This window comes from Sphaerodactylus townsendi, linkage group LG04 (assembly GCF_021028975.2).
Source record: "Sphaerodactylus townsendi isolate TG3544 linkage group LG04, MPM_Stown_v2.3, whole genome shotgun sequence".
NCBI classification, from domain to species: Eukaryota; Metazoa; Chordata; class Lepidosauria; order Squamata; family Sphaerodactylidae; genus Sphaerodactylus; species Sphaerodactylus townsendi.
Window position 1 is genome coordinate 94,590,322 of NC_059428.1, and position 25,623 is coordinate 94,615,944.

The following is a 25,623-nucleotide window of genomic DNA, read 5'->3' on the forward strand; positions in this document are numbered from 1 at the left end:
ACAGCATAGTAAGTAAAAATGCAAGTTAGCTGTGTATTGTATTTAAACAGTATGAATGATGATTGCCATAGATCTATAGGTTTGTTGTGGCAAGGTTAGTAACAGATGCAAGGAATATGAGGTTCATATTGGATGCCAGGAATGTCAGCCACCAATGGTCTTAATAGCCTACCTCCAGGAATTTCAACAATTTTATGTAGATGTCATAGAAACCCGGTACATAGTGGTACTTACTTTTTCTTTCACCACAGTTTTCATCTAACTAGAGTCTCCCAAAATAGCTCATAATTACCATGTAACAACTCAGTTTGATTATATTCATTTAATTGCTTTCCTGATCCCGCATCTACCCAGAAGTACTTGTAATCCTATGTAAATTTACATATCACATTTTTATCTAAGCTTTCTACAAAGGAGTTTTGGATACTGTAACTCACTTTTTCCCATTTCCATCCTTATGAAAACCCTGCAAGGAACACTGGGCTAAGAAAGAATTATGGATCCATGGAGCTCCATGACTGAGACCTAAGTTTTTCAAGCCACGTTTTCATTGTCTGAGCCGCTAGTTGCTGTGTCACACTCAGTGTAAAATCCTAAAATAGCTAGTAATCAAAGTAGGACACATTTAATAAACTAACTGGACTGCCTGGAAGCAAAAATTATCCTTAGCTAAAATGAATTTTTATAGTTTAGTTCTGCATTTCCACCTTAATGATACTGTTGTAGGGTTTTACATTTTTTGTGTCCCTGCTAAAGTGGGATAATAAAGGTGATTTGGGGTGCCTGCTTCTGATGCTTCTGTCTAACAGATTCCTTATGATATTATGTTTCTTTAAGGGTTGGATTAGCCTCCATTTTTGATATCTTCATCTCATGAAACACTCAGACAGGGTTAAGATAAGAAAGCATCAAGCAAGATATTATGTGGGTGTACGCACAGACACCAGGTGCCAATGCTTTCAAAATACACCTCAAAATAACCACGGAAAACACATATGCCCTTAACCGCACTTAAATCTTATTTGAAATCTCAATGGGACAAGTTAGTTGTTACCAATAACTTATATTAGCTTTAATTATATTCAAGTGTGAATAGCACATGCAGAATCATTATTTAGAATCTGGTAAATGTTGTTTCGACAGAACCCTACTGGTTTAAAAGCATTTAGATGTGAATGGAATTAAGTCAATTAAAAATAACCTTCTGTAAATTAAACACATTAAAACTCATGCTTGAACTCAAAAATATTAACAATGTAACTAAATGTTAGCAAATTAAGAAAGCAGAATGTAATGTCTAAATAATTTAGCTGAAAAAGTCCTTGGTAGCCAAATCACAGAAATTAGTTAGCAATGCAATTAAAATTAGGTCCGCCATATAATGAATTTTCCATATGCACACTCAAACAGCTAAACTGTGTCTATACATTAACAGTGAAGATAAATCCCACACAAAACTATTCATTGTTTTATAATACAACTTTGCCAGACAATTATATACAGCTGGCAATCTCACTTGCCTCAGAATGGCTCTTTTTTTTTCAGCAAACAGTTATGAACTTAATTGTATTAATTTGTTCTATTAATTTGTGAATTTCTTGCCACCTTTTCGTCCTCAGAAAGACCTTCCAGGAGACTCATACAGCAATGTAGCACAATTTACATATAAAACCATTTAAAATACAATTACATAAATAAATAATAATAACAATGAAGTCATATTTAAAATAAAACCAGGAACCTTACAGTTGAAACAGAATAGTGTGGGGGAGGAGAGGATTCTTAGTTAGTTTGATCAAAGCCCCCCCCCCCCGCAATTTATTAATTGGCCCTCAAAAGACCAAGAAAGAGCCTCCTTGAGAAACCTATAGCTATTAGCAATAAGGATTTCCACAGTGAAAAAATCTGGTCCTTGACCCAACAGTCCAGCTACAGTTATCTGAGGAACCTATTACTACCTCTGCACAAGGAAGGGAAGATTGCTTCAAACATTCTGCCATCCATTTGTCACAGATCTATAGATGACAGCAGCTGCATTTTGCCACCTATGTAGAAAAACAGTCTTCTGAAAGACTCAGGACAGCTTTTCAACTGCAATGGATATGAAAGCATTTTTTAAATTTAGCTTGTATTAGCATATTTTTCTGCCATCTGAATTGTTTCATCGTTCCCTGCAACATACTGGTGAACATGTTTTTCCCAGCAACAGCAGGGTTCCTGTACTGTACTTCCAAACACAAACAGAATATGCATAACTTGCAACACTTCAAGGACAGACATGCCAAGCATGGTGCTACAAAGCATTGTTTCACCCCCCAGACCCCCCCCCCCCACCAGAAAAAGGACAACAAGTTGTCAGGAAAACAGAATTGTATCAACAAAGAGAATGAGATCAGCAACCATAATACTTAATCTCATTGGGGGGGGGGGGGGAGAGAGAACGTATGAGCTCAGGTGTTAAGGCCAAGAACAGCAATGTCAATAAAATCATTCAAGATTAGACACTTACCATATTTATAGATGACACTGGACCAATACTGTTCACATAAATGTCAACATCAATTACAGTAGGTTTCACTGTGAAAGAAACAAAGGGAGATTTTAACAGTGCCCCAAAGACAGTGCAGAGAATCATGTTAAACATATTTCTATTTACAGCATTCTAATCGTTAATCAGATTGGCAAAAAACAGCTCCGTCTTTTCAGTTTAGAAAAAGAAACAACGGAGGGGCATGACAGAAGTTTATCAAATTACAACTGGCTCCCAAAAACTTATTTGGGGGGGGGGGGTCCTTCCTTTCCTCCTGTATCACCTTCCCCACAATATTTGATCGTCTCTCTCTTCGTAGAAACCCTCATTTCCTCTCCCATTTCTCAGCTTCTTTCCTCTCCTGTTTTCTCTCCTTCCCAGTCTTCAGCTTTATTTCTTATTTATTTACTTCATGTATACCCACAAGTGGAGACCCAAAGCAGCTTGTATCATTGTCCTCACCTCTATTTCAGCTTTACAACAATCCTGTGAAATAGATTAGGCTGAGAGTGACTGGTCAAGGTCACCCAGTAACTTTTCATGGCACAGTGGGGACTTGAACGTGGCTCTCCCAGATCTCGTCTGAAGCTCTAACCACCATACCGGCTGTCAGCTTTTCCTTCTTCCTTCCCATTGGCAGCCTCTTCCCGAGGAAAAATCTATCCAAGTTGTGCAGTAGCAAGTTGCTCAGGTGAGTTGTATGGTGGCCACTGTCAAGCCTGGCCAAGTCACACAACTTGTATTGGGGCAGCCGTTGAGCTCAAGTGACTATGTGTTGCATCAAATCATCCAGGAGCCACTGCCATACCTTGGTGAGTCATGGTAGCAATTTCCCCAGTGGTTGTTGCTAGGTCTGGACTTGATAAGACCTCCCTCTAGGGTGGAAGACAAGAGAGGAGGGGTGGACTTTTTCTGACAGAAATAAGGGTTTGAAGGCTGGAAATATTGATGTGGTTGCCTAGCAACTCCCACAATGGCAACTGAGATCTCAGATACATTTATTTCTGAAAGTACAGGCACTTTATTATTTTGTGGGCTTTCAATCCTCCCATCTTTTTTATTTTGGATTTTTCTGCAAACCTGGATGTTTGTAGAAAGATTTGCCTTGTGTGTTCATGTTCCATCATGTGGATTTAAGTACGCCATGCTGAGAGTTAGATATACTAGTAAATGAGATAGAATAACTCTAGAATAATTCTAGAACTCAGGGACACTCTAATGAAGTTGACTAGCAAAATATTCAGGTAGACAAAAACAAAACAATGTACTTAATTTAATGAGTAATTAAACTATGGAATCCAGTGCTGATGGCCACTACAATAGAAGGCTTTAAAAGAGAATTACACAGATTTATTGAGGAGATTACCACTATTATTTGGCTACTAGTCAAGATGGTTAAAGGGATTTTTCTTGTCCATAGGAGTAAAACTATCAGTGCTAAGAAACAGCTTCAGAGGAATGACTTGACCTCTATGTCCTGTTCGTTGGCTATCCAGGGTAACTGCTGCATAAAACAGGATGCTGAATTAAATGAACCCCTGATCCCCTAAAAATAACTTTTATTTAAAGCAACAACGTTGGGATTTAGTTTGTACCATGCCATGTATACTGTATAGAACTTAACATGAGGGCCTATGAAGATGATCCAAAATCCCCAAAATGATAAAATTATATGCTTTACATCTGAAATTAATGAAACAACTGGTCTGCCATATAATGGTCCAACAACAACAACAACTGGTGAGAGCTACAACAAAAAAAATGTTCATCATTTATAAAATCCTGGCTGATTATGCACAGGACAAAGTAGTCATCCTGGGGACATCTTAAAATAAGACACCTCCTAATTGTTTGTTCAGACAAAAAAGGCATCAGAGGAGAAAGAGGCTTCCCCTCCTCCCCGCCAATCATTAAAGCGTCTTGTAAGTTTCCTCTGCCACCGATGCCCAACATTTTGTGTTGCAGGGATTCTCCACACACACAGCTATTTGGTGAAGGTAACCCCAGATGTTTGCTCTGCAGGTTCCAACCTTAGGCACCTTTTCAGCCTGAAAAGTACATGGTTGTACTCTGTTCATTCTGCTGATTCTGGCAATATATAGTTTTTCTTTTTTTATTTTCGAGGAACTAATTTCGGAGACACGAACACATGATATGAAAATCAACTTTAATTCTAAAATCTGTGTGTCTTCAAAAACAATCCCTTGATAATAAAAAGGGGAAACTATATGCTGCTGGACTTGGCAGGATGAGTTGAGTACAGCCATGTACTTTTTGGTCTGCAAAGGCACCCAGGATCAGAGCCTGCAGAATGAACATCTCAGAAAAACCTTAAGCAAAAAGCTGAAGGCCCAGAGAATCCCTGCAGCACCACAAAATGTTGGGTGCTAGCAGCGGATGAATCTGACAACAGGCTTTAGCCATTGAGCAGGAAAAATAAGACATCTCCTCAGCTCCTGACTTTCACACAGCAAGAGGAGCTGACTTGCAGATTACTTGGGGGGGGGGGGGGGGGGGGGTTGGTAGTTTTGTGTCTTCAAAATAGGATGGCTCAAGCAGAAACAAGGCATCTGAGGATGTCTTGGGGGAAAAGCTGTGAGGAGTTGCTCCCAAAGGCACACACACACCCTTTGCATCCTCAGGATGTCTTATTTGTACTGTTCATAATCAGTATATGTTACAGTGATAGAGAACTAAAATTAATACGTTAACAGTGCAATCCTGGGGGTGGGGGGCTTGCTGAATTCCCTTAGGAAGATGTTTGACCTTTATGCCAGCATGTCTCGAGTTATAGAATCATAGAGTCAGAGGAGACCACAAGGGCTATCCAGACCAACCCCTTGCCATGCAGGAATACACAGTCAAAGCACTCCTGACAGATGGCCATCCAGCCTGTTTAAAACCTCCAAAGAAGGAGACTCCACCACACTCTGAGGCATATTCCATTGTCAAGCAGGTGGAATGTCTTTTTCTGTACCTGAATCCTGAATCCATTACTCCATGTCCTAGTTTCTGGAGCCACAGAAAACAAGCTTCCTCCATCTTCAACATGATATTTCTTCAAATATTTAAACATGGCTATCACGTTATCCTTTAACCGTCTCTTCTCCAGACTATACATACCCAGCTACCTAAGTCTTTCTTCATAGGGCTGGATTCTAGACCCTTTTATCATTTTTGTTGCTCTCCTCTAGATATGCTCCAGTGTAAGGACGAGTTACACTGGTTCAGCCCCCCCCCCCCCCGAGCTGCTATGTGCCCTCTGGGTACCTGTGCAGCCCCACAGCAAATGCCTGTCAATTCAACTGAGCATAGGCCTCTTCAGTGGTGTGAGAGGTTCTGGGGTGTGGACAGTATTAGTTGGCTCCTTAGGTGCTTTCAGACTGCAAATGCTCCCTGTCAGAAATGAGTTACACCTTTTAAAAAAAACATAGCCCATAAACACTAAAAAATCAGCCCATCCCCCCACCCCCACACCACTGCAGTCATGCTCATGAGACCCAAAGCAATTCAGGATGCTGACTATGGATATGGCCAATCATCTCCCTCTCCTGTAGCGGCCAAGATGCAGTTCCAGCCAACAACCCTCCCCCTTAGCTAGGACACTGCACAATTCATGAGATAATGAGTGTGCCAAGGGACTCTGTTTCAGAGCTCTCTGCTGTGTGAACTTAGAGCGAGCCCTGAGGCACCATGGTCATAGTAAAAGCTCAAAAAGGACTCGTAGAGCTACTGGGCAAGCACCGGACTAACTCCCCAAAAGAACAAAGTTCTGTTGACCTCTCCCTTTTCAGAACCCAAATGTCACATTTTCATTAATGAAAATTTGCTGCATAACCATTTGGGGAAGTTCTCTGAGGTCAGAAATTCAAATTCAATCCAAATCTAAACAACGAACATGGATGTTTTCAAGTTTCGTGTTTCTAAAACCGTGATATCTCTGGCCTATTACAAAAAATACTGAATTTTTAAAAAATTCATTACCCAGAACTGTATGTTCTTTAATTCAGAAAATGGTTCTACAGAGTTAAAAGATGATTTGTGACAATTTGTGAGAATTCAGTTAAAAGAAAGAGAGAGCCCTGACCTCAGTTGAACAAATACAGCTGATTAATGTAATCCTGATTGTGCTTGGCTGAAACCAAAATGGCAATCTGGCAGCATTTTGTCAGAAAATGAAATAATTTAGGGAACCTACAAATCTATTATAGGTGTAACTTATGGAAATATACCATGAATCAAAAAAAGCACAAAACAGCACAAAAAGCAGTTTTACAAGCACACTGCAATTAATCTCCCTTGCATCTTCATATTCTTTTTCTTTTCAGTAGGGTCACTGTGAACTATTTCTCATACTTCATGTGTTGACAAGAATTCAACTATCTTGCATAATTCATAAACATTCATGAGAACCACCATGGTACAATGATCAGAGGATAGGACTAGGGTCTAAGAGACACAGGCTTCACTCCTTGCTCTGCAATAGACGCTCGCTGAATGACCTTGGTCCAGTCACATACTCTCAGCTTAACCTGCCTCATAGGACTAGTTTTTGTGAGAACAAAATGAAAAACAGAGTTGTAGGGCACTTTGTGTTCCCTGCTGAGGAAAAAAGCAAAGTATAAATAAATTAAAGGATGCACAATCTTGTTGGGTTTTAGCATCAAACTCGATGATATGGTGCCCCTGAGTCCAACATTGCCATTTTACCTCTGGAATTACCTCCTTTTACAATGGGTCGCTCCCCACTCACCATTAGCTGCGGGGTTTTCTCTTGTTTAGACGCGGGGAGCCAGGATGTTCCCCACATCCCCAGCGTCCACTGCGCGGCTGCGCAGAAATTGCCGCTCTTCCTCCTCCCTGGTGCGCGTCAAATCTGCTCTTCGAAAAACAGCAACAATTTCCCAAACCCCGCGCTTGGCGCGGGGTGATGGGGTGGTGGGGAACCCGGAAGATGATGCGCGGTTGATTCGCTGGGGCGCAGAGCTTTCCGGCCAATCAGGGGAAAGAATCCTCCATTTTGTTTGGGGAGGGCGTCACCCTCAGTGCGCGGAATGAAGCTACATGAAGACGTAGAATTATCGCGACACCCTATATTACAATGCAGGCATTGAGATGTGTGCACAATGTGACGTGAGGATATTGTTCCCTTTGTTCGCGGTTTATTGCTGCAAATTCACAGCAAATTTAGTTTGCGAATTCACACAGCGAGGTGCTGCAGAGCAGACCAGAGTAGTCGGTGGCGGCAGCAAGAACTGATTTTCACTTTCTTTTTATGCTGACGTCAGCATGTGCAGACGTTTCAAACAAATGCTTCCAAAGCTTCCAGCGCCTTTCTGATGACGTGCAGACATCCAAGCCTATCAAAAACGACCTCGTCCCAGCCAATGAAAATGGAGGCCCGCCCTCCCTCCATGACGCACACCTGTGCCAGCCAATGAAAACGCTTCATTGCCTCTATTTCCACGAAACTCCCATTCTTGGCCGCCCGCGTTAGCTCCTTAATGGCAAATGAGTGGGGAGCAAATAGTCTCCGTGGTCATAAGCCGCGGAGGCTTTTCAGCGCGGGGACGCTGCGGAGTTGCACACGAAGAGGTAAGTGGGGAGCGACCCAATGACAAAGGGATCTGACCCTGCATTGGACTGTGGCATAGAGAAGGAAGGGTCCCTGTACTGCCCACACAATTTTCAAGAGCCCAAATTCCCTGGAATTTGGCCCCTGTGGTGTTGTAACTAAGGGAATTCCAAAAGTGAATTGGTGGTGGTGGGACCAGAGGTGTACCTTGGGGGGTGGAAAAGGCATTCTCCTCAGGCCTTTTGCCTGGGTTACATGGGGAGTGCATTTAACCACATGCCTCCCACCCCCTGCCAGGAAGGCATCCAGAGATTCCCACTGCATCCCGCTGTGACCCCTACATCCTCTACTCCTGCCACTCACCCTGCCTGTCCACCATCTTCTCCTTGCCTTCACTGTCTCTTTTCACTTTCCCCCTTCCTCTTTCCTCTCCCACCACTCCCAGGCTTGCTTGTCCCCTGGACTCCCCACACCTTGCCCCCAAAGGAGGATTCTGATAGCAAAGGACTGGAAAGTGCCCGAGAAATTGGTCTTTTTGTTCACTCTGCCTCACTCATCCCAAGTGGCAGAGCCTCTCCCTACTGGGCCTGATTCAGGCCTGCAGACCTCGTGCATGCTTTCTCTTGTTGTCCCACAGGCTGCAGGCAGCAGTGTTTCCATAGTGGCTTGATGGTGGCTTAAAGGACAAGCTGAAAAAGAGAGGAGTTTGTAGACTGAGCAAGGGGGGGCAACGGCCTCAGAACAGAGGGGCAAGTCCAGTGCTTGCTGCTGATGCCATTTTTTTGTAGGTACACCACTGGGTGGGACATGATATAATCTGCTTTGGCCATCACTTCTGGAAGTCTTCATACATTCAGGGGAAGTAACCAGAACCAAACCAGACTGCAAAGCTTTCTTTCATTTCCAGTCAAATAGAAATATAACCAACATGATTCTTAATTTGGTTTTTACAGACTAACATCAAGTTTCCCCCCTTCTAGCTGTGCAAAAAGGAAGGGGAACCATACTTTTTGCCCTCGGTTTATTCCTGCAACATTCAACGCTGAGGAAGATAAACTGGAAAAAAATAGTATTTCAGTTTAAGATACACATGGAAAACTAGTCTGTTCCTTCATATTGGTGGCAAGACAGAGCCTGACATCCTTTCAGCCACAGGTTTTCTAGTAATATGTTAAAGAAGTTATCCCTCACAGAGAACAAAGATATCTTTAGGTCAATGCCTATTAATAGTTCCATTACAAAACATATCCCTTCCGTTTTATGCACTGTCAGCTGAGCCAGAAATAATAACGCAGCCTAGTTTCACATTGCCACATACTTAAGTATGCATTCTATTACTTGAACATTTTTTCTTATATTATAAATATATTATTAATAGTTTAAATTTAATCTACAAGGGAAAGGCTGCCATTTCTTACTCCTAAAGTTTTCAACTTCTAGCACAAATAAATTTTTAGACGTCATGATTCAAGCAGTGAGCCTGAAAACATGTTTAAAAGATCTTGGTCATTAATTGTAATTCAGACGTTTAATGTCGCTGTAATTGTAATTGTAATTCAGAGGTTTAATGTCTAATGATTTAAGACATCATATTTCTGTTTAACATGTAAAAGAAGAGGAAGATGCCAGTGAATGACATCCGATAACCATGGTCATTTCCTTTAACTGTAAGTCTTATTGACTCAATGTGGTCAGATTATTTTTTTAGTTAATTAAACATGTTTTTTCTCCTCAAACAGCTTACAACAGTGTTAATTTCTTTATTTTATACTCATGACACCCCTGTGACTTAGGTTAGACCAAAAGAAACGGAGTGTTGAAGGTCACTGAATGAGCTGTCAAGGTATAGTGTAGATTCAAATCTGGTTTTTCCAGATGCTAGTCCGACATGCTAACCACGACACCAAGCTTTCCACTGTCCTGTTAGATAGCATTTCTTCAAAATATCCCATAGGGCTGAATTTGTTGTTAAATGCTAAACTAATGAACACTCAAAAATCTGGTACAAAACACACACCACCCAAATATCCAGAGCCATGACTTACTCACACTTAGTCCTCTATGAGACACTGGCAAATTATTCACAGATCTCTGCTTTGCAGTAAGGGTGAATGTACATCGATGCAAGATTTCTTGTACGGACGTATTTCCCTGAGTCCCGCTTTCACTTTCCAGTTTCCCCGGGCCAAGCAACAATTTTCTTCTTTGCCAGAGCAATGGTGTTTTGCCAGTGAGCCAAGCTTTGCCCTGGACATCTCTCCACCCACCACCAGCCTACTAGCTTCACCCTTACCACTCATTCACACTCCCATGAACACCTCTCACTTCCCCCCTCCCTGTGGCCACCTCTTTCTTCATCTGTCTGCCTTGATCACTCCTCCACCCCTGCCAACTGTTTTCTGACTCAGATGGATAGCCTATAGTGGACAGATGGAAGACCAAGCAGTTTGTGTTCTTTTCTCCCCAGCAAGGGGGGAGGGTGAGCTTCCTTGATGGCCATAGCCAAGCGTGTTTGGTGCTGGAGGTGTATTCCTCATTCATGGTGGAAGGAAGGCATATTGGCAGAGGCTGCCCAACAATCAGCAAAGGGGCAGGGAGATTGCTGTCTCCCTGATGCAATTGCCCCCTCCACAAGTTTCCCAAGTATCTCTTGAGTATGTTCTCACACTTTGACCTTTCCCTCTCTTTTTACTTTCTCCACCCAAGAAGAAGAGACATAAAACCCCATGCCAGAGCAGCTGGCAGAGTGGATCAGTGGGCAAACAGCAGGCAAAGAATCTTTTCAGATGATTTATTACTTCAATATTTGTTGTTATATTGCAATATTGATATATCAATATAAACAAAAATCATTGCAAAATTGCTGCCTCTTATTGCATTTGAAAACCTCCAAATGACTAATCAGTCATTTCCCTTGCATTCCAGAGCATTCTCATTTGCAGTTAACCACAGGTGGTGGTGGGGAGATGTCTGTAGGATGAATTACCAATGGTAGATTACAGTGGGATTGTTAGATTGTGATGCTGTCATGGCAGAGACTCTGTCAGTGTCATGACAGAGACTTTCCCCCTCCCTCCGAAAAAGCATTAACATTATTGCAAGGGGATTTTTCTGCCATGGTCAGATAAGCACTCGCACTGGAGTCCTCTCCCCCTATTGATGAAAAGATGGCTTCCCCCTTGAAATCTCAGCAGTAAAATTGTGATGTAATTGCAATAGACATATTTGAATTATTATATCTATGTAATTACTAAGATGAGGTGGGAGGGAGGGAGAGTATCTGCAATCACATCCAATGGAAATACTCATGCGGCTGGGCTGTTGAGGGCAAACTGATTCCTCAGTCTCTTGGAGAGGGGTGACAAGTGGAGTCCTGTGTTGTTAAATGTCTTTCTAAGTGACTAGAATGAAAAAAATAGAAGAGATGTTCATTAAATTTGCAGCTGATACTAAATTGGGAGGTATAACATACAGTGGAAAACAGAATCAAGATTCAGAACAATCTTGACAGTCTGAAAAACAAAATGAATTTTAACAGAAATAAATGTAAAGCTCTATATTTAGGTAGGGAAAATCAAATGTCTGATTATAAGATAAGGGAGACCTGCCTTGGTAGTAGCACATGTGGAAATAATTTAGGGGTCTTCGTGGATCAAATACTGAACATGAGTCAGCAGTGTATTGTGGTGGCTAAAAAGGCAAATATGATTTTGGGGTGGATCAACAGAAATGTCCAGATCAGTGAAATAATAATACTGCTTTACTCTGTTCTTGTTAGACTTCATCTAGAGTATTGTGTTCAGTTTTGGACACCACAGTTAAAGAAGGTTGCTGATAAGCTGGTATACCTGCAAAGGAGGGAAACAAAGATGGTGAGGGGTCTGGAGGCCAAGTCTCATGAGGAAAGGTTGAAGGACCTGGGTATGTTTAGCCTAGAGAATAGTGATATGACAGCCAATTGAATGGTGATATGACAGCCATTTTCAAGAACTTGGAGATTTGTCATATGAAGAATGAAGCAGAGTTGTTTTGGTTGCTCCAGAAGGTAGAAACGGAACCAATGAGATTAAATCAAAAGGGTTTTCGACTAAACGTTAGAAAGAGTGTCCTGACAAATCGGTTCCTGATGCTGGAGATACCTTGGAAGTTGTCTAGTTGTCCTTGAGCAGGGCCAGAACCTTTTCAGTCATAGCCCCAGCCTGGTGGAATGCTCTGTCAAGCGAGACTTGGGCCTCGAGAGACCTGATGCAATTTCATAGGGTCTGTAAGATAGGCTTATGGTTGAGGGCAGCAATGATATTCCATCTATTGGCCTCTCCTCTTTCCCTCCTCCCCCTTCTTTTTTCCTTCCCCTTTTCCTTTCCTTCCCTCCCTCCCTATGTTCGCAATATTGGTGAGAATGGTGGTTTTAAGGGGTATTATTTTAGTTTAACTGTTATTCCTTAGTAGAGTTTATGGCACCAAGATACAGAGGATTTTACTATTTTAATGTTATTAACATTGTTGTATGCTACCCTGAGCACATAGGGGGAAGAGCGACCTATAAAATGAATAAAACAAATAAATGAAAGATGGAGGCACATTAGGATTTCCCTTTGTAAGGAATCATAAATTTAGCCTGTAGTAATACAAGCAGGTTTCATCAAGTGGCCCAAATAGGCAATGAATCATACTGGGAATGTGATCCCACCAGGAAACAAATATACATTTACATTTAACATTTTCTTGACCATATTTTTAATATTTATTTTATTTATTTATTTTATTAAGTTTCTATACCGCCCTTCCCCGAAGGGCTCAGGTCTGTGAAAAAGGCAAACTCTATGCTGGGGATAGCAAATATGGTCTGTGAAAAAGGCAAATTCTATGCTGGGGATAGCTGTGAAGAAGGCAGCTGTGAAAAAGGCAAACTCTATGCTGGGGATAATTAGGAAAGGAATTGATAATAAAACTGCAAAGTTTGTCATGCCCTTATATAAAGCAGTGTGGTGCGACCACACTTGGAGTACTGTGTTCAGTTCTGGTCGCCACATCTCAAAAAGGATATTGAAGAGATAGAAAAAGTGCAGAGAAGGGCAACGAGGATAATTGATGGATTGGAACACCTTCCTTATGAGGAGAGGCTGCAGCGTTTGGGACTCTTTAGTTTGGAGAGGAGACATCTGAAGGGGGATATGATTGAAGTCTATAAAATTATGCATGGGATAGAAAATGTTGACAGAGAGAAATTTTTCTCCCTTTCTCACAATACTAGAACCAGGGGGCATGCATTGAAAATGCTGAGGGGAAGAATTAGGACTAATAAAAGGAAACATTTCTTCACGCAACATGTGATTGGTGTTTGGAATACGCTGCCACTGGAGGTGATGATGGCCACTAACTTGAATAGCTTTAAAAGGGGCTTGGACAGATTTATGGAGGAGAAGTCGATCTATGGCTACCAATCTTGATCCTCCTTGATTTGAGATTGCAAATGCCTTACCAGACCAGGTGCTTGGGAGCAGCAGCCGCAGAAGGCCGCAGAAGGCCATTGCTTTCACATCCTGCATGTGAGCTCCCAAAGGCATCTGGGGGCCACTGCGAGCAGCAGAATGCTGGACTAGATGGACTCTGGTATGATCCAGCAGGCTCTTTCTTATGTTCTTAATCATGTTGTTCTATGACAGTGATTATTTAATGCATACTCATGGTTATTAGTATGTAGTACTTAGGCTGCAATTCACTGCATGTGTACTTGGGAGCAAGTTCTTTTGAATTCAGTAGAATTGACTTACTTGCATGTTAGTCTGTAAAGCATCCCCCCCCCCCCCCGCAAGGCATCAAATATATTTGCAATCTAAGGTGGATTGTAGCTTATATCATTATATCATTAAAATACCAACAATACTACAAATATGTCACCCAAGTATGACTGGTACAGAAAAAGGCAACAGGTTGATGAAGTAACTAGTCAAGAAGGTTAATCTAGAAAATATTATAATTTAGCTAAGGCTAATCATGCTGTTATTCATCACTATGTCTACCTGGTGTGTTCAGAAAATACAAAAACTGCTGACTATAAGTCTGTTAGGATGGAACTAATATGTTGTGTTTATATTTTTTGGCATATTGAAAACTTCAGAATGAGCTTTCAATACAAAATTTTAAAAGATATCCCTCTGAAGAATAGGATACTTTGAGTTTTGCATGTGGAAGGAATGTTTCTGTGCGGCAACTAGCATCATTATAGTATTTTAAACTTGTCTTTTGTTGCTCTTACTTTCAGAGATCAGCATGCACTTAGTATATAAATGTTGTCAAGACTGAAGCATACTGGAATTCTTGCTATCTTATTCTCCAGACTAGTAGTGACACACTTACTATTTATTGGTGAAGAATGCACACAGAACATGTTTAGAGAATCAGTTTCTATAATTACTATTTCACATACTTAAAGTTTGATATTTGCTTTTCTAAGCAACTATTAATATGGCTGCTTGCATAATTTGCATAATATGCAAATTAGCACACCCAGATTTGGGGGACTGGAATACGCCAACTCTAAACAGTATGTTCTAGTTATCATGAAGACAAGGTCACATAGAGGGCACATAACTAACTGGAATTTGACCTATTAGACACAGTATGAGGAAACTTTAGACTAAACAGGTTGCTAACAGGAGCCAAACTAAGTAGGAAAGTGAATCACTTCTTGCTGGAAGGCTGAATTCCAGCACCTACTAGAATGGCAAGCCAGAAGGGTCAATACACTACAGTCTATTTGTAGTATATGATCTTGCTAATGGCTACCTAGTGGTCAAGTGGCAGAGATGTCTGTTTAGAAGGCCTGTACACACAAGCCCCACCTTCTTCTGGGAAGGCTGGGCTTGTGTGTGTTTCTTCTTTAAGAAGAATGGCTTGCTAAGGCATGCTGTTCTGTGACTCAAAGCACTGCATGTGCTGGTGTGCATTGTTGGTCCATGCTGGACACAGAACAAAGTATTAAAAAAGTAACAGATTAATTTCATAATTATTTCCATACTCATTGAATCCCGAAAACTCCCATTAAAACTGAACAGAAAAAGAAAACAGATACATAGGCAGTTCAATTAATCTATTATGGTGAGGAAATATAATTAAGGCTGCCAACTGGATCAGGGGAGGGGGAATTCCTGACCCTTTAATAGAGGTGAAATTGGGCAGGTGAAGTTGTTCATGCCCTGTAGCTAAATATCACCTGACAATGGGCTGCAAATCAAACTGATATCAGAGATACAACTAGAAAGGCCAGGTTAAAAGTCAACTACAAGCCTAAATAAAAGACATATATTGATGCCTGGATCTCCTAGGCTGCAAACGGATTCTGTTATGTGCCAATAGTATTGTTCATTGCCTTCTTCATTGCCTGAGCATGAAGCAGACTATTCATACTAGTTCAATAAAATCTGACAGGCTGCTTGCAAATGGATACCCAGATGGATCAGACAAAAATAGTTCAAAAGTGCTGTCAGCAACCATGGAATTAGATGTATATCATAGGTAGAAGGATGATTAACAGTTGTCAAGGGATGTTATCAGCCTTCTCAAATCAACTTGTTTGAAACTGTTCTCAAACACAGGGTGGTTCTGTTCCATAAAATAATAGAAAAACTGTATCCAAATTTCAGCTCTGCCAGGCTGACATCTGGTACTACCAAATAACAAATATGGAAAACTCTCTAGTTGTCTGTCACATACCTTCGAATATCCAGACACCTTAGTGTTAATCAAGAAAGTCATTGACAAAACTAATGAAAACATGAATTAAGTTTACCCCTGGTTATTTAGAATACTGGCATACTCCTGACAATTTCCACTCAGCAAAACATATCTCAGTGGAGTAAATGACAGGAATAAATATAGCCTCTATTTATGCTGGTACAAACTATCAGAAGCCCCTCTGGATTTGGCAGTGTTACACTTTTCCAATTTACACTGTTTTGCACAGCATTTAGTAGATTATATAAAGACTAGCAGTAAAGCCTGCTGTAGGGGAATACAGCGGGCCTAGGTAGGGCAAATGGGTGAGGGCAAGTAATGCTTGCTGGAGGTAGGCAGATGGTGGGGAGAACCTTGCTGGGGTAGAGGAAGGTGGCAAGGGGTGGGGGAGAGTGGCAAGAGATAGGGAGGGTTGTGGGAGGGTGGCAAGGGATGGCTTGGGGTGGGGGAGCGTGGAAAGGGATGACTGGGGGGTGGCAAGGGGTGGAGGGAAACCATGTAGAACATTACAGACAACCTTTGGCCTGGAAGGGATTAACCTTCCCCATGTCCCACATTCAATGGTTCAATTGCGATCTGTGTAATTCCAGCCTCCCTTCACAAACTGATGCATGACAGTCGCAGGGTAAGTGCTGCATACATAATTAGGCTATATTTTCTGCCATGGAGTAAATAACTGAGGGAGGGGCTAAATAGACAAAACACTGAGATACCTATGTTTAGATATTCCCCACATTCCCAACAGATCAGTTGCAAGAGGCCCCAGTTCACACTGGAATCATGGGTTGGGAAAATAAGAACTTTTGTTCTTGTGCAGTTCATCAGTGAAACTAACCTCACTGTTATTAGCCCTAGAAAGGGGGGGGGGGCTAGTCCAATGAAAATACCTGCCATTCATTCATTCATTCATTCATTCATTCATTCATTCATTCTTTCTTTCTTTCTTTCTTTCTTTCATTTGAAATATTGCAAGTGCCTTACAATATGTAACTATCTCTAAATTAAGTGCCTTACAATATATAACTAACTTTAAAAACACTGATATGTATAAAATATTAAAAGAACAAAATAAAAATGTAAGGATAGAAGAATACACTAGAGATTAGTCATTATATATCATAGGTTTGCACACAAAGAATCAGGTTACAAAAGGAATGCTTCCAAATTTCTGCTCAACAATTTTCCTTAGAATAAATCATTCTCCTCTGAGTGTACATGTCACAGAATAGTGGAACAGAACTGCATATGTATTCTTTTTATTCATTTTTCATTGTTATGTCTTGGGTTTTCAGTATGGAGAGGAATGCATTTGATACAAGTCTTAATAATGCATGTTTTTTGTGGAAATAGTATGGAGGAACAGGTTGCAACTGATGGGTGTTAAACACATATGAAATACATTTCTAGATTTATATTATGTGCACCCTTACATGAACAAATGTAACACAGGTTCACGCAGGGATTATTAGAAGGAAATGGTGCAGAATACTTAATAGAATAAGACTGTGGAAGATCCACCTAACGCTAATGGGCAGTTTCTGACTGGCTTTTCTCTGAAATCAGATCAATGCCATTTGATCATTAGATGCATCTGGAATTAGAAAGGTGGATCCACATCACTTCAACAGCAAAAGTATTCACCTTCCATGTTTTTCCCATCCATACAGGAAAGAGTTACAATAATAAATTATCTTCCTTTTTTGTTCACCACCCTTCAGAATAACATAATAGTTTCATAGTAGTGGTCCACATTGCTAGGTGATCCCTGGTATTTGCAGAAGGTGGGAAGACTTACAAGCACTAAACAAAGGCCAATTCTGGTGTCACCAATGACATGACAACATCAGTTCTGGCACACACCAGAAGTGACACCATCATGTCACTGGCAAAACAAAGATGCTTGGTATTTGAGCAAAAACTCTATGGTAGAAATCATTTTTTTTTACCATATTGCTTTAGTCCAAATACCAAACACATGTCATTTTGTCCAAAAAAATAACCAGATATGTGCCATGTTGCCAGTGATGAAATACTACTCCCCATATGTCTCGGATGTGACACTGATGTGTTGCTGGCAATGCTACCCTAGGTCTCCCTTTGCTGCTAGTAAATCACCAGCTGATCAGTGGTGTAGAAGCGGCCCTGCATTGGGGATCCTCCACACATTGCAGAGACCTGGCAAGTCTAGTAGCGGTGTACATTGATCATTTTTCTCTTACTTCAGCTAATTAGTTGTATTACACCAAGACATCCCTTCCCTACTACTATTGTATTGTCCCTATTTTTTCTCCTGTGAAAGTGAACAATGTAGTCATGGGTTACACAGTGCTAATGCAATTTTTGCAGTGATTTCAAGCTGTTGTGGATTGAACCAGCAATGTTATCAGGAACTCACAGTATAATGTAAAGCTAAACCAAATAAATAAATGAGAGTGCTGTTGATTTCAGTGAAAAACTGGTGGCCTCACTGTGGCATAGTTTGCTCTTCCAAATGGCCTCCCCAAATCCCAAACAGTTTTGTGGCGCCAGGACATACTCATCCAGGGTAGTAGAAATGGCAGCAATTCAGAATAGTATGATAGTTTCATAGCCCTAATACTACAAATATATAAAGAAATAGCAACTACAGCAAGCAGTTCAAAAGTTGACAAGTGGAACTATTTCTTAATGTTCCCAAACACACATTATGCACACAGATTATTCTTCTGTTCTGCATGGGAGGATGTAATAAAACATCTCCAAAAAAAAAACACAGAACCACAACTGTAAAATACAAGAGAAAAGCAGATTAACAGTGGTCATCTGGAACTCCCATGGTAGCTGTGATAGTAACTGTGCTACATTTCATTAGTATAGAACCACCCAATAATGATGTTGAACAAGTCTGCTCTTTTTTTCTGCAGACCTAGATCTACATTTTTGAGGGCAAAAAATGATATTCCCCATATATTATGCATATACTCAACAAGTCCTGTAAAATATAGAATAAATTATGTTGACCTCTATGAACTGTTAACGAGTAACTACACTTTTAGTTTTGAATATTGTTTGAATGTTAAATATTCCCTCAACACCTCTCCACACATAAAAACATAACACAAAAAGAAAGTTTTTCAGCCTATCCTTTCCCCAGACTTTTTAAAATACAGCACACAAAAAGTTTGACATGGGAAACACCAAACAAACATCATGCTCCTTCACAACCTGATACAGCACAGTCCAAGAAAAGCTTTATCTAGTAATTGTACTGCTAGAAGCTAAAATAACTAAAGCTACTGTACTTTAGTCACTGAGCAAGACTCATTGGAAAAGATAATAATGCTAGGAAATCTTAAAGATGGTAGGAAAAGAGAAAGACCCATCATGAGATGGATTGATGCAATAACAATCAAGCTCTTTCAGGAAGGCCAAGATTATAAAATGAGGGGATAGGTCTACTTGTGGCATTTGGCAAAGCCAAACATAGCACAACTCCCAGTTTTAAAGCGGGGGTGCCAAGAGTATGCCTGTCATCTTTCCCTCTACCCCAGGGGTCTGCAACCTGCGGATCTCCAGAAGTTCATGGACTACAAATCCCATCAGCCCCTGCCAGCATGGCCAATGACTCCAGGCTGTTCCTGGGTTTGCAGCACCTCAGCTGAGCACAAAGCAGTGTAGAGGGAAAGAAGGGCACATCAGACTTTCTGAACCATTTATGGTCACCAGGTCCCAAAACTCTTCACCTGCTGTGAGAGTTTGGAATGCACCCTAAGCTAGGCTGACCAGATGTCCCGCTTTTGGCGGGACAGTCCCGCCTTTAAACCATTTGTCCCGCGTCCCGCGGGTTCTTCAAATTGTCCCGATTTTTGGGAGGCTGCCGCACTGCCTTCTGGGGCACAAGGCAGTGCGGCAGCCTCCCACGCGTGCGGCCGCAGGAGCACAGCCTTCTGGGGCTTGCCGTTTGCCGCCCTGTCACAGGGCGGGAAACGGCACACCCCAGAAGGCAGTGCGCTCCTGCGGCTGTGCGTGCATGCGCGCGGCCGCCTCCCCCCGTCCCGGTTCACAAAGGTGACCATCTGGTCACCTTACCCTAAGCCTGCATTCCCCAGAAGTCTAGCATACCCAAAGCCTCCCATGGCCACTGTCAACATACAATTCTTGAAAGGCTGGTGGAAAGACAAGGAATTGGAAAGTACCACAGGTGGAAGACCAGAGGGTGCTTCAGCCCAGAGAAGGAGAAAGATTAATGAGGCCAAGGAAGGTTACCGGGGTGTATGTCTCCCACTGCATAGAATTTGAGATCTCTGAACTTCTTTTCTGGAACCTTTAGCTCCCCTCCTCTTTGCTCCCCCGACTTGCCCGACTAACAGCTACAGCTTCTGCCTTAGGAAAGGCTGCAAGTGAGAGAGTCAACATGATGTAGCAATTAAGAGGGGTGGACTCTAATCTGGAGAACAAGGTTTGTTTCCCTGCTTCTCCACATGAGCAGCAGATTCTAATCTGGAGAACAATTTTCCCCATTCTTCCCCATGCAATTTGCTGGATGACCTTGGGCCAGTCATAGTTCTCTCACAAATCTCTCAGCCCTATCTACCTTACAAGGTAGATACAAGGTGCCTGTTGTGGTGGAGGGGAAGGCACTTTGTAAGTCACTTTGAGACTCTCTTTAGTAGAAAAAAAGTTGGGTTAAAAACCCAACTCTTCTTTTTCTCTGAGGCAGAGAATTTCCATCTCCGTTACCCCCAGTTCCCAGCAACAGCCTAATTGAGAGTGGGGAGGGGGTGTGCAAGCTACAGAACGAGCCATATCTGCTGGGCAATTCAGCCTCTCCCACCTCCTAGCAACAGTCTAACTGAGGGAAAGGGATGTGCGCATTGCAGAATATGCCATCTCTTCTGGGCAGTTGAGCCTCCCCCACCAAATGCTCCCACCCCCTCTTGTCTGCTGCCTGAGGCACCTGTATCCCCTTGCTCCCCCCAGATTTGACCCTGATTCCCTATTTATTATCACTGGCTCCTCTGCCACCACCTCAACTTTCAGCTAAGGGAAGCCAATAAAGCATCCCTTGAGTGCAAGCCTGCACTTTTCCTAGCTTAAAGTGCATGAAGAGGAGGTGGTAAAGATAGGTATCAAAAGAGCAAATAGTTGATGGGCTATTATGTTCTTTGACAATTATGGTGTGAAGGTGGATACAAAGCCAAGCTGAAGATTCTTTTTATAGCCAACCTCCCACCAAAAACAAGCAAGTGAGCAATTAGCTGTTCTAGCGATATGTGCTTTGTATGAAATCTGTGAAGAACACAGACTAGGGGACCTTTTGTAAGACACAACATTAATAAAAGGAATAATGCATTTACATTTAGTATCATCAAGTTATATCCATTCTGCTGATGGCAGAGTACCTCACCACCTAAAGGAGTTTTCTGCTAGCGAGATGTTCTTTCCGATTTGAAGCTGTGCTACCACTGCAATAGAGTGGACACAACCCATTGTTTAATAGTGAATTCTATCAATATTATAAAAGAAATTATGGACTATTGAGGACTAAGCATGCTTCATGAAGGACAGATTTTTGAAGATAGATGAGAATCATAAAAAGAGACAAAAGAAGATTTGGAACTTGGCATGCCCAAGTTTCTTACAGCTTACAGGAGCCTGAAATACAATACTGGTGTTACCCAGGAAAGGGTAACACCCAAGTGTTACCCAGGAAAGAATTTTTCAATGAACCACCTCAGTTTATTGTCTAATTTCTCTATCTTTTCTTCTGATTCCAGATTTTTATCATTTCTGTGTGAGATTGCCTCATTAATCATGCTTTTAGAGTCGAGAATCTCATTTTTTTTACTTAAGCTGATTGATTTTTATCTGTTGATCTTTCAGTTCTCAGAAATTTTTGAGCATCTCTTCTGTCTTTTTTCATTAATTTCTAATCTTTTATCTATGAATTGCAATTTCCTTTAAAAGTCTGGGTAATTGCTATTTCAAAGTTCTTAAGTTCACTTACCAGAGATTCTGTCATATGATTCAGGGAAAAGAAAGAAGCCTTCGGCAATTTGCTAAAAAAGATGTATCTTACAAACTTGCCTACAAGCATCTATTAACTATCACTAATTTATTTTACCAAATAATAAATTTATTATACACAACATTCCTGATTCTTTCCTATATTATTTTTCCTATATCTGATTTTTCTTCTCCACTGCAATCTTCTCGCAAGCACTTTCACTTCAGTGAGAGAAGGAATGAAAGCAAGGGAAACCAATTCTTCTATAATGAAGTCCAAAGCCTTTTATTCGCCGTCATTAAAATCACAAAAAACAAACCATCCTTCAAACAGTTCCAAACATTCCAAACGATAAGGATTGGTTTCAGTATACTGACCAAGAGTCAAGGCTACGTACCAAGTGAATCACTCGCAAAACAAACTTGCCTTCTTTGCTTTCCCCCTGCCTTTATCTTGTCTCCTTTCTTAATCAGCACCAGCTGTGTTCACTCTGAGGAGATGGTCATTTATCTCCTGCAGGCAGCATTCCGACTAGTAAAGCCATTTTGCTCTAAGATGCAACCCTTACATACACCCCCCCACACACACACACACAGAGGGCAGATGAAAAACATCTGTCCTATGCGTCCAGTCAAGCTCCTGATGAAAAACCCTTTCAAACTGATTTTTCCTATATTATGCCAACATCACTATTCTGGTACTCAAAACCTGAGGTCCACACCAGAGACCCATGGCAGAAGGTCCCTGCTATTCTGGTGGTATCCTTAGAGCAACCCTGCAGTGCATGCTCACAGCATGGCTGCAGGCCACTCACACAAGTGTATAAGGACCTGAAAGTCCATCGCTCTTTCAGCTTGATGTATCAAATGTCTGTGATCCAGAGAATATTCTCTCAGTTGCTTCTGCCTCCGCATTCAGGAAAAGCATTGTCAGTGCACAGGTGCAGAGGTGAGATTGATACGGGCAGCTCCAAACACAATTAGCACAGCTGCCGTGAATACAGTCTCCCTGCTTTCCTTTTTTTCTAATATTTTAATTCCCATTAGCTCTCCTTTAAGAAACTTCAATTTTGGAAACAGAAATGTTTACAGTGAAGCCAAATCAGGAACTCCCAACTTTCCCAAGTGCTTCAAAGTTTTAGTTAGATCCAAAGCACTGCCAATGGAATTACACTGACAGAATAGGACTTCCCTGTCTCCTCCTTCTGCTGCTGCTTCTTGTGTCCCTCCCAAAGTCTGGTCCTGTTAATCAAATTATGCTCAGCAACTGTTTGGGGGCAAATTGAGAACAACAGTGAGGAACAGGATTCTGTCAATATAAGCACCGTTATCATGGTAAAATAGCACCTTTGAATCCAACTAATCTTCTAATCCTTGCAATAACCTTGCGAAGCAGATAAGCATTGTTACTGCTGTGGGGCAATAAGAGAGTGTGACAAAACAGGAGGATGTCCTGCTGGTAAAGAAAAACAGTCACACAGCTGGGCCTATAGGAGTGCTGGTTCAGCATCCAACCACCTTTGAGATGGGAGGTGGAATGTTATAGAGAAGTACATGAGGGAGTTAGTTCAGGTCTGCCTCAGGGAGTCTATGGTGGTTTCTGTTCAGCACAAATAACACATCTGGGGGACATTAAAAAAGAGGTGACTCATTTTTTTTGTCTGGACAGCACAATTAAGATGTCCTGGGGATGCCTTAAAAAAGCCACCTCTCATTATTTGTCGGAACGAATCAGGCACCAGAGGAGAAAAGAGGCTTTCCCCCACCTGTTAAACTCTCTAGTCAGTTTCCTCCTCAGCTTGAAGAAGAAGAAGAAGAAGAAGAGGAGGAGGAGGAGGAGTAGTTTGGATTTATATCCCCCTTTCTCTCCTTTAGGAGCCTCAAAGGGGCTTACAATCTCCTTGCCCTTCCCCCCTTACAACAAACACCCTGTGAGGTGGGTGGGGCTGAAAGGGCTCTGAAAAGATTGTGCCCAACATTTTGTGTGCTGCTGAAAGGATTCTCCCTCCATTTGCTGAAGGTTGCTCTGCAGGTTCTGATCCTGGATGCCTTTTTAGCCCAAAGAGTACATAATTGTACACAGCTTATCCTGCCGATTCTGGCAATATATAGTTTTTCCTTTACAAAATTTTTTCAATAGGTGTCTGTGAAGAAATACAAACATGTTATGAGAATCTTAGCTGCTTGGAGGACTGGTCTGTCTCCCAGTGGACTGGCCAACCTCCCATTGAAAAGCATTGGGACTGGAGAGGACAGGTCTACCCAATGCTTCTCAATGGGCAGTTGACCAATCCTCCACAGTCCCAAAGCTTTTTAATGGGCAGTAGACCAGTCTTCTGAGCAGATGTTATTAGTGTGTCTGTGTTTCTTTGCAGACACCTCATTGACTTTCTTTTTTAAAAATAGAAAAACTATACATTGTCAGAATCAGCAGGACAAGCTGAGTACAACTATGTACTTTTTGAGCTGAAAGGGCACCCAGGACTGAAGTCTGCAGAGCAATTGTCCTGGGGCAACCTTCAGCAAATGGAGGTATGGAGAATCCTTCTGCAGCATGCAAAATGTTGGGTGAAAGCTGAGAAGGAAACAAACCAGAAAGCTTGATGGTAGGATGGGAAACATAAGATGTCCCCTGAACTCCATACAGCCAGGCAGGAGACATCTTGCATTTGAGGGGGGAAAGTCCAACTTTTAGCATCTTCAAAATAAGACATCTTGGACTGAAATAAGACGTTCTGAGGATGACTTGAGGAAAAAGTTGTACCATGTTCCTCCCCACGATGCCTTTTTTTTTTTTGCATCTTCAAGGCATCTTGTTTGTGCTGGGCAGAATGGCTCAGCAAAAGAGCAGAGTGAAGCGTGGTTCTGCCTGGTAATGTGGCAGAATGGTTTAGCTCTATTTCTGGGACAGAATACAGTGCTTGATCATTAGGCTGTATCTGGTGATGAGCAGACCTTGTACAATTTAGTCTGATTCTTGGGAAAGAATAAGCTGGTGTGTGTCTATGTGTGTGTAAGGATCCAACTTAATGGCTAGTTAGCAAACACCTGTTAGTGCTGAAAGCATTAAAAAAATTCTAACTACTCTCTGAAGCCATAGCTAATTTAAATTTATGTTCCTCATCCAGGTTTCCCCTTTATCTGCCTGAATATTTGTGCTGCAGATCTGGTCCTTGAAACCAACCTGTAAACAAATAAATCTTTGTTGTTGATTGTTCATCCTGCCTTGGTGATCTCTGTACTCTCCTTGTGAGCCACAAAACTTATCTCATGGTAGTGAACCCAAGCATATGCCCTTTTTTAAAGTTTAAAGTGTAAAACTATTATAGATTATCGGAGGCTGGGTGGGTCCCTCCAGTTGGCAGCAAAGGCTTGACACAATGAGTAGCTGCCCTGAAGCCACAGGGAGTTCATGATAGATGCAAAGTTCAAACCAGAAAATTCATTACTAAGATTATTAGGCTCAAAATAGATGTTAGATGACTTTTAAAAGTTGGGTCTTGTGTCCCTTAACCCAACTTAGATTTCCTGAGGTCTACAAGAATATATCACGGTGAGCTGCCTTTTAAATAGTGACAGGGGCCCAATTCTGCTTGAGAACGTGGTGTGGGGAGAGGAGATCCTGCTCCCCCCCCCTCACCACCACCACACTGCTTTCAAGGCACAAAGAAGGTCAGGGGGGCATTATTTGCTCCATTTTGCCCCACATACACTGACTACTGAATATGTGTACTGAAGGAACTTGAGTTGGGTGGGTACAGGCAATCCAGACTAGACTTGCTAAAAGTCATAATGA

At 41.7% G+C, this 25,623-nt stretch overlaps 1 protein-coding gene across 1 annotated transcript in view; it reads right to left on the minus strand.

The window, feature by feature from the left end:
- The window catches only part of GABRG3 (gamma-aminobutyric acid type A receptor subunit gamma3), a 450,076-nt gene that overhangs the window by 398,650 nt on the left and 25,803 nt on the right, over window positions 1–25,623 (minus strand). Inside the window, exon 3 of the mRNA XM_048493606.1 lies at window positions 2,510–2,577. Coding sequence (XP_048349563.1) covers window positions 2,510–2,577 — 68 coding nt within the window. The remainder of the gene's footprint in view (window positions 1–2,509; window positions 2,578–25,623) is intronic.